We start from the raw sequence: 13,284 nt of genomic DNA on the forward strand, positions 1-13,284 counted from the left end.
AGAAATCAATAACTGATGGATTTCATAGTAAAAAAGTAGAAATCAATAACTGATGGATTTCATAGTAAAAAGAAGCATTTTCTCTCCAGGATGCCATCCCTATGATCAGCAAGCTCAACTATGATCAGAAATTTGCTCGTGCAATAAAACATGTCTTCGGCAAAACGCTAATTTGTCGAAACATTGAGACTGCAACCCAAATAGCTCGCACACAGAATCTGGATTGCATAACGCTTGATGGTAAGGTTGTTTTCTACTTTGTGAAAAATTGTGAAAATTCTGTGCAACTTACTTAAGATATTCATAACGAATACCACTATAGAATATAGATTATGTTTTATATTTTGATAGGATTTCTCAATTCCTTTGTTTATATACCAAAAAAGAAAAAAGAAAAAAAGTCGACAGTCAGATATTTCCATCTCAATAATCAATATATTGTTGCCATAACTAATACTATATAATAATATACTTATATTGGGTTTGTTTAAGATGGCGAAAATTTCTGTTCAATATTCAATGTATGATGCCCATATATCCAGACTTGCTTCGGTATAAGAAGATTTTTCAGTATCCATGTATCTGGTTTTGCCTTCATCATTTCGCTGTGTTACTAAAGGTGACCAGGTGAGTCGTCGAGGTGCTCTGACAGGTGGATTCTACGACACCAGACGATCCAGGCTGGATCTGCAGAAGAGTAAACTGGAATTACAACAGAAGCTTGATACACAGGAAAGAGAATATTCATCTCACAAATCTAAACTGGAGGTCCTGGAAGCCAAGATCAACAACCTTGTTAGTGAAATGCAGAAAACAGAAACCAAGAACAGCAAAAACAGGTATTAAAGCATCAGGTTTACTTAAAATGTTTATAAGTCCCCTGCTGTTTGAAAAACGGGGGGACTATAGGTTTACCCTCCGTCCGTCTGTCTGTCTGTCACGCAATAGTTGTCTGGACAACTCCTCCTAAAGTACTACTCCGATCTTAACGAAACTTGGTAAATATGATCAGTATAACATGCAGTTGTGCATCCCACATTTGTTTTTTTCGAAAAACCATTTTTCAAAAAAAAAAAAATGGGAAATGAATAGGTGCACTTCTAGCTCAGGCAGGGGACTTTGTATTGCTGTTGCAATACTATCCATCCTTGTTCAACATGGAGTTGTGTCTTTATAGTGAAACTAGGTTTGGTTGAATTTGTAAGTTGGAAATGATTATGACAGAAATATTATGGATTTTACTTTAAAGCTGAACGGTGCATTCTAAAACAACTTACACCTCTGATCTGATTTAAGACAACTGCGGCCTGTGTGTTAATGTGCAAAATCCAATTTGTCAAAACCTTATGAAGTATTACAGGCATAAATCTTGACCGTCCTGGAGATGTAGATGCAGCCAGCCTTGGTAGTCTTTAAGACCTGTCCGAAAGCAATGTTAAGTCCTTATTTCATAAACGAGCAACTCCTGTCCAACAGTTTGGATGGAGGTCAATCGAAGTTACCCTGAACTCCTTTTATACTGATACTGATGTGTATATCCACTTTTCAAATTTTAGTTAAGATCTTGATGACAGAATATCTAACACTATGACATGTTACTTACAGAGACACGTTTGAGAAGATGAGAGCCGATCTAAGATTGATGACGGAAGAATTGCAATCCATTGAGAGATCTAGGTCACCCAAGGTAGGTATTGAACTCTTCATAAAGAAACTCGGAATGTCGACCCTATCATGGAACTTCCTCTGTACTGTTGATATACTGGAATGAGTGATTAAAATATCAAAAATTCTGCATTAATTTCTCAAAAATTGGACGGATATTTCTTTCATTTTCTGCAATTCAATATTCAAAATATCACATTATTGTTGATTTTGTTGGATCTCCTACTTTGTAAGGTCAGAAAGCTGCATTATATATAAATCTACCCACAGGAAAAGAGTGTAGCCAGTTTACAGACGAGTTTAGAGGCAATGCAAGGATCTGCCGCCTCTCTCAATGAGGAGTTAGGCTCCGACCTTCTGTCTCAACTGAGTGTCGAGGACCAGCGCGAGGTGGACTACCTCAACGACCAGATCAAACAGCTCACCCAACAGAACAAGGAGGCACTCACAGAGCGCATACGGGTAAGATATATCTAGGTCCGAGTTATAACAAGAAATCAGATGTCCATTTCAGGTAGAGAAACTGCACTGAGGAGTGTGTAGTTATATTATAGGGTCAGAGTTTTTTTATTTATGGTCATGTTTCATTTAAGGTTGTGTTTACATGAAAATGTAGCTACATGACCCATAACACTCAAGTGTTTTCTTGTTTTTCAACATTGGACAAACTACCTATACATTTTCAATATACTCGAAATAGCCATGGGTTACATTTAGAAGTCTGCTGCAGGGGGAGATAATTTCTTCTCATGAATGTTATTGGAGAATTTCAAGAGTTTTGATAAAGTGGATAGGATTTATCCTGCATATTTTCAATTTTCAGCAGAAATTGTTTTAAAAAAAAAAACACTTTTTCTCCAGGATTTTCTTAAACTTATCACAGGGAGAAGTATTAAAAACTTTACAATTGATACAATTTTGTTTCTATCACTTACAGTTAGAAGGTGAGAAAAATAAGCTGGAGAATCTCCTCCATAACAACCTAATGAAGAAGCGTGACCGGATAATCCACGAGTTACAGGAAGTGTCGGAGGAAGACCGGCGAGCTAGACTGGAAACGCTAAATTCTGATCTTTCTACTGCTGATGAAAGGATAGTGGATCTCAAGAGACAGTCCAAAGGTAAAGTCTCAGTATTTGGTCAGAATGCAGCAAAATCTAAATACTCTTAATATGTCTTTTGAATTAGTTTCAGCTAGTAATGTGGACAAAAATGTTGTAAAAATTTTTTAGAAAAACATAAGTTGCTTTTCAGAGAGATTTTGGAAGAAAAAGAGTAACAACATTTTGTAAAAAGCTGTAGTATTATGATGTTAAATGTCAGGGTTTCAACCATTTCATGTTTATACTGGAATTATATCCGACAGAATACTACTCCAAAAATAAATATTCAGGCTACTAGTACAGTGCATACCCTGTCACCTTCATCAGAAAATATTTTCATTTTATCAACATGCGCCATTCAGAAAAAAAAAAGTATTTTGGAAAAAAAAAAAAATCATTCAGTACTGGATTGAATTTACAATGGCCTTCATTTGTTTCAGAACTGGATGACCAATTAGATAAAATGAATAAAGAACAAAAGAATTTACAAAACAATTTGGAATACTGGAAGGTAAGTTTTTTAGCCCACCATCATCAGATGGTGGGCTATTCAAATCGCCCTGCGTCCGTGGTCCGTCGTCCGTCCGTCCGTCCGTAAACAATTCTTGTTATCGCTAATCCTCAGAAAATACTGAAGGGATCTTTCTCAAATTTCATATTTAGATTCCCCTTGGTGCCTAGTTATGCATATTGCATTTTGAGACCAATCGGAAAACAACATGGCCGACAGGCAGCCATCTTGGATTTTGACAATTGAAGTTTGTTATCGCTATTTCTGAGAAAGTACTGAAGGGATCTTTCTCAAATTTCATATGTAGGCTCCCCTTGGTGCCTTGTTATGCATATTGCATTTTGAGACCAATCGGAAAACAACATGGCCGACAGGCAGCCATCTTGGATTTTGACAATTGAAGTTTGTTATCGCTATTTCTGAGAAAGTACTGAAGGGATCTTTCTCAAATTTCATATTTAGGTTTCCCTTGGTGCCTTGTTATGCATATTGCATTTTGAGACCTATTGGAAAACAACATGGCCGACAGGCAGCCATCTTGGATTTTGACAATTGAAGTTTGTTATCGCTATTTCTGAGAAAGTACTGAAGGGATCTTTCTCAAATTTCATATTTAGGTTCCCCTCGGTGCTTAGTTATGCATATTGCATTTTGAGACCTATGGCAAAACAACATGGCCGACAGGCAGCCATCTTGGATTTTGACAATTGAAGTTTGTTATCGCTATTTCTCAGAAAGTGCTGAAGGGATCTTGCTCAAATTTCATATGTAGGTTCCCCTCTGTGCCTAGTTATGCATATTGGATTTTGAGACCAGTCAGAAAACAACCTGCCCAACAGGCAGCCATCTTGGATTTTGACAATTGCAGTTTGTTATAGCTATTTTACAGAAGGTACTGAAGGGATCTTTCTCAAATTTCATATACATGTAGGTTCCCCTTGGTCCCTGGTGTTGCATTTTGGGACCAATCCGAAAACAACAGACAGCCATTATCGCTAAATCTTAAATTTTATATACAGAGTGTATAGGTTCCCCTTTTTTGAAAAGTACTAGAGGGCTGTTTCTGAATTTACACAGATTAGTAAGACTTAGAGGAAGGGAAAAGTAGAGAAAAGATCAATCTGACATGGAACCTATAAAGATCATTCAATGGTGGGCACCAAGATCCCTCTGGGATCTCTTGTTTTTTTTCTTCTTCTAAATAATCAAAGTAAAGACATATTTCAAAGGCTAGAAATTTAGGACAATGTTTGCTTTTATACTTCCTCCTGCATGAAGTAGTCTTATCTCTTTGAGGAACTGCCTGACAAACAGGTTATTGTGTATACCCTATACATATTCTGCTTTGAAAACATTGTCACATACAAATCTATGGGTTGAACATTTCCATCAAAGTGTAAGCCCGAACCTGTTGTTCACATACAAATCTACGGGTTGAACATTTCCATCAAAGTGTAAGCCCGAACCTGTTGTTCACAAATAATTTTTATGATCAGTGTCATTAATCAACTCTGAAAAGACGAAGTGAAACCTGGATACTAAAATAATAACCAAATATGATGTCTGGAATCGGACCAAGGTGATTTATCGTGACCAGTATCCCAAATATATGATACATTCTAGATTTATCGTGACCAGTATCCCAAATTTATCATACAATCTAGATTTATCGTGACCAGTATCCCAAATGTACCATACAATCTAGATTTATCGTGACCAGTATCCCAAATGTACCATACAATCTAGATTTATCATGACCAGTATCCAAAATGTACGATACAATCTAGATTTATCGTGACCAGTATCCCAAATATACGATACATTCTAGATTTATCGTGACCAGTATCCCAAATGTACGATACATTCTAGATTTATCGTGACCAGTATCCCAAATGTATCATACAATCTAGATTTATCGTGACCAGTATCCCAAATGTACGATACAATCTAGATTTATCGTGACCAGTATCCCAAATGAACGATACATTCTAGATTTATCGTGACCAGTATCCCAAATGTACGATACATTCTAGATTTATCGTGACCAGTATCCCAAATGTACGATACATTCTAGATTTATCGTGACCAGTATCCCAAATATACGATACATTCTAGATTTATCGTGACCAGTATCCAAGTAATACCAGTATTACGATACAATCTATGTTATTTGATGTTCGGGTTATCAGTATTACGATACAATCTATGTTATTTGATGTTCGGGTTATCAGTATTACGATACAATCTATGTTATTTGATGTTCGGGTTATCAGTATTACGATACAATCTATGTTATTTGATGTTCGGGTTATCAGTATTACGATACAATCTATGTTATTTGATGTTCGGGTTGTTGTTCTTTTGCTACAAAGTCATTCATGATTCTTTATCTTTTGTTACCAGGGCCAAGAAAAGGACAGTCATGAAAAAATCAGCGATGATGCAAAAGAACTGGAAAAGATGACGAATAAACAATCATTTTTATTGAAAAAGGTAAGTTTACACAATTGGCAAAAATGTGATGAATGTATGTCTACTACAATCTAACTGTGTAACTGTGACTTCACAGATGTAGTTATATACAGAAAATATACAACTCACACAAACTAGAGTGATGTAACCTATGGCAGTTGTCGGGAGAAAGGAATGATTTAATATGGACCCAATATTTGAGCTATTCTGCATAAAGATGTATGTTGACTTATGTTTCCTTTGAATTAATGTGAAATATTCAAGTATTTTCTGCTAATTTTACAGAAAGACGAATGCATGCGGAAAATTCGAGAACTTGGATCCTTACCCAGTGATGCTTTTGAAAAGTACCAGAATTTAAGTTTAAAACAGGTAATTTGACTTAATAAAAGCTTGACCAGACAGGTAATTTAACTTAATAAAAGCTTGAACACAATTCTTCTGACTTCATTTCATGAATGATATAGTAATTGTTTTAAAGGTTTCTTTTCGTGAGATAAAGGATCTTGGGACGAGAGTATTATCTTCCCTTTATGACTTCCAAACTGGACATCTACAATTCCTTGATACTAAGTACCACAAATCAAGATCATCAAGACAATATCCAAGCGATTGGGCTGTGGTTTTATCAACGTTCCTAAACTAAGGAAAACATTATTGGATCTATGGGAAAATCTTGGCTAAGAACTTAACTTAAGTTACAGAATATTGATGAAACTGGGGTCCGTACTATAAATAGAATCACAAAGATATCTTCATCCTCACTTCACTGTCAAAGTGTAATTTTCCTTTGGAGGTCACAAAATATACACATTTCTTTGATTTCTTGAAAATCTTGTTTCGTAAGTGAAAATATTGTGGGTAGGGGGGATATATAAATATTAGAAAACTGATGTGAAAGCAGTTTAACATTGTTGTTTCAGTTATTTAAAAAACTAGAGCAGTGTAACCATGAGCTGAAGAAATACAGTCATGTCAACAAGAAAGCGTTGGACCAGTTTGTAAACTTCTCCGACCAGAAAGAGAAACTTATCAAGAGGAAAGATGAACTAGACAGAGGGCATGAGGTAAGTAACTCCAACATCCACTGAACTGGTAATTGAATATAACGGAATGTGTGAAGAGTACAAATAATAACAGCTTTTACAACATTTTAACAAGTTCTGTTAAATAACCTTGCTGGATGGGTGGCACAGTGGTAGTAGCACATTTACATTTCACCCAGGAGACTGGGGTTCAATACCCTGATCATACGTGAAATGGTATGGGGTCACCTGCCTGACCACGTGGGTTTTCCCCGGGTACTCCAGTTTTCTCCCACAGTAAGACCCCTCTTCAATCCTGGCCAACAAGCCATTTTGATATTAAGTTGATAAAACTTGTTTCGCACTTGTTGTTAAATAAATAAAGTTTATATTTAACCTTTTACTTCTCCCTCATAATGTATGTGTGTTGATTACAGTGAAAGCACCAACACAAGACAAATCAGATCAGTCTTATGCATCGAGTCGGAAAAAAAATTGAAAACCTGTTTTAGCACGTTTACTAAATTTGATGATTCTATTTTCAGTCCATCCTAGATCTGATGAATGCATTGGACCACAGGAAGTATGAAGCCATTCAGCTGACATTTAAACAGGTTTATAGAATTTACTTATCTAATTTATAGACAATGAAGTGTTGACTTTAACATTCTAGAAGTTAGTGTTCTAACATCGTTGATTACTGTCTCATTAAAAAGATAGGCAGTTAGGGCTGTTCCTATATTATTTGTGTTGGAGAGACTGGAGACATTTTCAGAGACCCACCAAAAGAGCTGTGTATCACGATGCACGGGTCATGATACGATATGTATCGCTATATATGAGAAGCTGATGACCTATCGGATATCTAGTATTCTATTGTACATTAGTCATGTTTGTGTTTGTGGTATTTCCGGAATATTAGAGTCTTTGTGTACATGTTACAAAAACATAAGTTTTGTCCGTATCCCACAGAGAGTTCTTGAATTTAGATAATTAGGATTTGAAAGAACTCCAACAGGCAGTTTTATAAGTCACTGGAACAGCAGTCAGCAATGTTATTTACTTCAAAACGTAAGGTAATGTTTGTCAAGGGAGATAACTACAAATTTTCAAGTATCGCGATACAAATCAAAGATAGACGATGCATTGATGCACCACTCTGCGATCCAATACATTGATACATCTGTGAATCGTTACACCACTACATATCACCATCAAATTTCAAAACATAATTAGTACAGTTTTAGGAATACATGAAAAGTCCAAGCTTTACCCCACCATCCATGAAGTTTTAAAACAAATGTCTCCCACCTGTCCCACACAGGTGATTCAGGAATAGCATGTGGCAGATACAGCCAAATTTGAGAAAATATCAGAAAGCAGGACAGTAATTTTTTTATGATTTGATAAAAATTTGAATTTGAAAGAATGTTTCAAAACGTTTATGTGTTGTTTTGTTACTGGATAACAAAATGTCACAAGCATTATCCCTTCACAACAAAGTTTTCATCTTTGAGAAAAGTTTTAAACGGGTAATTTAACAATTTGCAGGTGTCCAAGTATTTCAGTGAGATATTCAAGAAACTCGCTCCTCAGGGACATGCAGTGCTGGTGATGAAGAAAGGGGACAACGAGCAAAATGTATGTACTCTGTAACCTATCGGGTTTTATGTAAATGTGTGTAACATGCGACTTCTCAGGTTTTATGTAAATTTCTGATCTTGTTCTTATATGTGTATGAAGAAAGGCGACAACGAGCAAAATGTATGTACTCTGTAACCTATCGAGTTTTATGTAAATGTATGTAACATGCGACTTCTCAGGTTTTATGTAAATTACTGATCTTGTTCGTATGTGTGTAAGAAAGAACGCGACAACCAGCAAAATGTATGTGTCTGCAACTTTTCGGGTTTTATGTAAATGTATGTAACATGCGACTTCTCAGGTTTTATGTAAATTTCTGATCTTGTTCTTATATGTGTATGAAGAAAGGCGACAATGAGCAAAATGTATGTACTATGCAACTTTTCAGGTTTTAGTAAATGTATGTAACATGCGACTTCTCCGGGTTTATGTAAATTTCTGATCTTGTTCGTATGTGTGTTTGAAAGGAGGCGACAACGAGCAAAATGTATGTACTCTGCAACTAATGGGGTTTTATGTAAATGTATGTAACATGCGACTTCTCAGGTTTTATGTAAATTTCTGATCTTGTTCTTATATGTATATGAAGAAAGGCGACAACGAGCAAAATGAAACGGGATTGTCTCTATTTGTTTTAGGGTGATGATGACGATGGGTCACCGCAGCAGGACGTCCCGTTGGTGGAGCAGTTCACTGGTGTCGGCATCAAGGTATTGATTTATACAAACAAGGGTGGAATGATGCTCAAAAGTTACTAAAGATGGTCACCCCCAAAGCAAATTTTTAAGTTTCTAATTAGATTGAACAAAGAGCAAATTAAAGATTGTCTAAATCCCTAAATAAATATTGCATAAAGCTGGGTTCCAATAAATTTTAGTTACATTCAAGCAACAGGAATGTACAAACCTAAGTAATTATGAGGGTGACAAAATGATATCCGAAACAGCATCTTTAAACTATCAGTGAAATTATAAGACATCATTAAATAATACTAAATCTAAACCTGCTAGGGTTCGTATGCAGAATCTCTGACTTCCAAATCTTAGTAACAATTGATCGAGCTAGTCACAATTGATAGAGCTAAAGAGAAGTACTATTCAGCCAAGTGGTATATGGTGGCTAAAGGTCACAATTGATCGAGCTAGTCATAATTGATAGAACTAAAGAGAAGTACTGTTCAGCCAAGTGGTATATGGTGGCTAGTATTTACCAGGGTTACATGTTGCTTGTAATAATTACCTAAGCTTGGAACCACACAGCGGAGCTTGTATGTTGACTGGTGTTTGTGTCGTAGGTGTCGTTCACGGGAAACAGGGCCGAGATGAAGGACATGTTACAGCTGTCGGGAGGACAGAAGTCTCTGGTGGCACTCACACTTATATTTGCCATCCAGAAGTGTGACCCTGCCCCGTTCTATCTGTTTGATGAGATTGATCAAGCTTTAGACGCACAGCATAGGAAAGCTGTAGCAGGTATGAAATGATGGTTTTGAATCATTTACCGGTTTATCAAATCAGAGCTTCACACTGGCTTATTTATTTATAAATTGGACAGATGGCTCTATATCCTATTCCTCAGAAACTTCCAGTCTCAAATTTCATCTGCAAGTTCTTCTGATCCCTAGTTAGGCATTGAATTTGAGATTGATGAATAATCTGTAAAAATCACTGTCGGAAAATATTACCAGGCTTGATATTTCTTTGAAATATATCCTAGAACCAAGACTTTCCCTTAATTATGAAAATTAAAATGTTTTCAGCCGTGTTTTGTAAATACCTAAATCAGTGCGAAACATTCACATAACAATTTGGTAGGTCTAACAATAATGCTACTGCTCAGAAGCAAATGTTGCACAGATTCTTCATGTGCACCCACGTGACTCGATTCGTTTTTCTCCTTGTAGCATATTTCACAAACATCAACCAAGTAAAGAGTGTTTTAATTACCTGTAAAGATATATTTATAGAACATTTCTAACACTGTAGAATTTTGTAGCATTATATCATCAATCTATTTCACTGTATATAAGAAGAAATCTCTGTTTAATGAGTATAAAATCTCAAGTTACATTAGTTTCAATGAAGATAGGTGGGTTTTGATTTAATTAAATGGGAGTTATTTTGCCTGTAGATATGATCCACGAATTGGCTGGGGACGCCCAGTTTATCACTACAACCTTCCGACCAGAACTCCTACAACACGCTGACAAATTCTATGGTGTCAAGTTCAGAAACAAGGTATGTAAAACAACACTATGGCAATAAATTTTCTCTGCTTCAAAGTATACAATAACAGACATTAATTGAAAGATAATTATGATATTTCAGATGTTTCAGAATTTGATGTTTTCATTGATTGAGTTTCAGCTTTGAAAGAAAATGCTTCTTGTCTCTTAATAACTCTTGATTGCCTTAAGATTTAAAGAAAAATCATGATGTTGTATACCAGTAAAAGAGAATTTAGTATTTCGGTGCATGTCAGTAGAAGGCAGAAAGCATTCCTATTTCTACACACGACTTTATTTATTTGTTTTTGTTCCAGGTGAGTCATATCGAGTGTGTGAGCAGAGAGGAGGCAGAGGACTTTGTGGAGGATGACTCGACACATGGATGAGGAAGTGACTGTCTGTCTAGGCTCCACAAGCGGCTCCGTTCACGCATCCTGGTCTGGAAAACACTTTCTGCAATGACAACTTTGTGGCACCTGCCAGGAACTTCTCTACAAAAGGCAGCATTTTTCTGTTAGTGTGGCACATGTTGTCTGTGTTCAGGTAACTTAGCCGCTCCAGAGTGGCATCGGATCGTTTTAAGTGGCACAGTGGCATTGGATTGTTTAAGTGGCACTGACTGTTATCTCTTAAGTTTAAAGTCATGTGTAGTTAATAGTTGTGCCATGTGACTGATACTTATTGCGGCACTTGACGAAATTACGCAACATCTTCAACAAATCTGGGAACCGATGAAATCCCTAATGTCGTAAAAACACTGAAGATAGCCCCAGACATAATCTTAAATTATGCCCAAAAGTGGAAGTTGGATATGTTACATAGCGAGTCAGTTATGTTGAATAGCAAGTCGGTTATGTTGCATAGCAAGTCAGATATGTTACATAGAGTCGGTTATGTTGCATAGCGAGTCGGTTATGTTGCTTAGCGAGTCGGATATGTTAAATAGCGAGTCTGTTATGTTACATAGAGAACCTGTTTGGAATGGTAAGGTACGTGCATGCTGTTCCTTGTGTACTACTGGTTTTTATCATGGATGTTTTCTAAAGATAAATAATACTGGTTGAATGTGATGAATAGATTTAATGTCTAAAAGTAATTACATTGAATGGAAATGTATTTGAAACATGTTTAAACTGATGTTAAATGATAAAAATCCTTTTCGAAAGTCTTTGAAGAAAAAGAAGTGAAGATCATGTATGTTAATGATTTTGAAAGTTTGTTAAAGAAAAAATTGCATTTATCTGAATACCATATAAGGGCAGGATTTGACAGGATTAGATAGAGAGAAAGAGGGAGACAAGAAGAAAAAAAATGAGAGAATGGTGCAGTACGAAAGAGAATTTTCAATGTACATTGTCTATATGTTCATCATAACATCATTATCACAACTCTTCCATCTGTTTTAAGGACAAAATAGCTGTTAATCATTACATACACAGGGTTATTAATAGCCAAAGCCATTGAGTAGGGGAGGACCAAAAATCTCGCTACAATCCAAACATCTGTTGTGTGGAAAAAATTATTTTATGATATACTGCTTTGGCCTGTAACAGCTTCAGAGAGACTTCAAGTCTCTTGACAAGGCCTTCCAAAACAAGTCCTCTTTTATAGTTACAGTATTTGAATTGTCACTGCAGTATTTTGTAAGATTTTTCTTTACTGGGGTATATTCCAGTAAAGCTATTGAGAGAAACCGACAATTTCATGTTGAAATGTTGTTATAATACACCTTATCGGGAAGTGCTGAAATTTTACTCATTGATTATCAAGAACAGTTAAAATGAGAAATGACAGAGATTGAATTTAAACAATGTACTGCCATGGCTTTGAGCTGTCTGAATTTATCCGACAAATTCTACATAAAGTTGCTGCATATTAAAATGAATATGAATCAATTACAGCCATAATGGTTTACACAGTATAAACAAATTATTGAAACAGTTGACCGTTTTGGTTTTGTTGGGTCTGAAAGTGATCAGGTCTAGGAAGGAAATCGTGTCGCGTGTAATTAATGCTTGTTGTCACGTGTGTTTGTGTTATTGTTGTTGTTGATAAGATGGACAGATATTTTTAAGTATATGTGTATTAATTGTTTATCATTCATCTTCATCTACATGTAATGTTTTGTATTAAAGAGTTGATTTGAGTTCTCTATCAAATCTGTTAGCTTCGTGTCCAAAATTTATCATACTTTTATCTATGTAAATATTGAATAAATATTAAAAAAGAATTTAAATGAAATTTGTATTGATTGTTTTTGATGTATTGTTGAAAGAAAACTGGGTGTTTGTCTGTTAGTATTATCCATTTATAGCACAATAGACCGAAGATGTTTTTTCAACAAACACTAGTTTTGACACTAAAACGTCAGATGGAAATACATACTTAGACTCTATAATTTAATTCAATAACCATCGCGAACCCATTATTGTTAAATAAAAGGAAATAACCCTGGCTGTTAATAGGACGTTAACCAAATAAACCAAACCTCTATTGTGAAATGTGATTTTTGCGAAGGGAGGTAACTCGCATACTGCTAAACTTACAAACATAAATTATGTCAAAATTTATGTATTAATGTTTTAAAATGGTAGCTGGTATTCACATAGAGATTATGTTGGATATTTGTAAATATTT

The 13,284-nt window shown here is 35.7% G+C and overlaps 1 protein-coding gene across 1 annotated transcript in view; it reads left to right on the forward strand.

Moving 5' to 3' along the window:
- LOC117339153 (structural maintenance of chromosomes protein 3-like) overlaps positions 1-12,888 on the forward strand; it is a 29,820-nt gene extending 16,932 nt beyond the window's left edge. The window contains exons 19-33 of the mRNA XM_033900576.1: positions 90-240; positions 620-839; positions 1,606-1,687; positions 1,936-2,127; positions 2,603-2,786; positions 3,209-3,279; positions 5,683-5,772; positions 6,037-6,123; positions 6,675-6,818; positions 7,322-7,390; positions 8,328-8,417; positions 9,059-9,130; positions 9,715-9,892; positions 10,551-10,657; positions 10,962-12,888. Of these exons, the coding sequence (XP_033756467.1) occupies positions 90-240; positions 620-839; positions 1,606-1,687; positions 1,936-2,127; positions 2,603-2,786; positions 3,209-3,279; positions 5,683-5,772; positions 6,037-6,123; positions 6,675-6,818; positions 7,322-7,390; positions 8,328-8,417; positions 9,059-9,130; positions 9,715-9,892; positions 10,551-10,657; positions 10,962-11,033 (1,809 nt within the window). The 3' untranslated portion in view covers positions 11,034-12,888. The remainder of the gene's footprint in view (positions 1-89; positions 241-619; positions 840-1,605; positions 1,688-1,935; positions 2,128-2,602; positions 2,787-3,208; positions 3,280-5,682; positions 5,773-6,036; positions 6,124-6,674; positions 6,819-7,321; positions 7,391-8,327; positions 8,418-9,058; positions 9,131-9,714; positions 9,893-10,550; positions 10,658-10,961) is intronic.
- The last annotated feature ends 396 nt before the right edge of the window (positions 12,889-13,284 follow it).

This window comes from Pecten maximus, chromosome 12 (assembly GCF_902652985.1).
Source record: "Pecten maximus chromosome 12, xPecMax1.1, whole genome shotgun sequence".
Classification (NCBI taxonomy): Eukaryota; Metazoa; Mollusca; class Bivalvia; order Pectinida; family Pectinidae; genus Pecten; species Pecten maximus.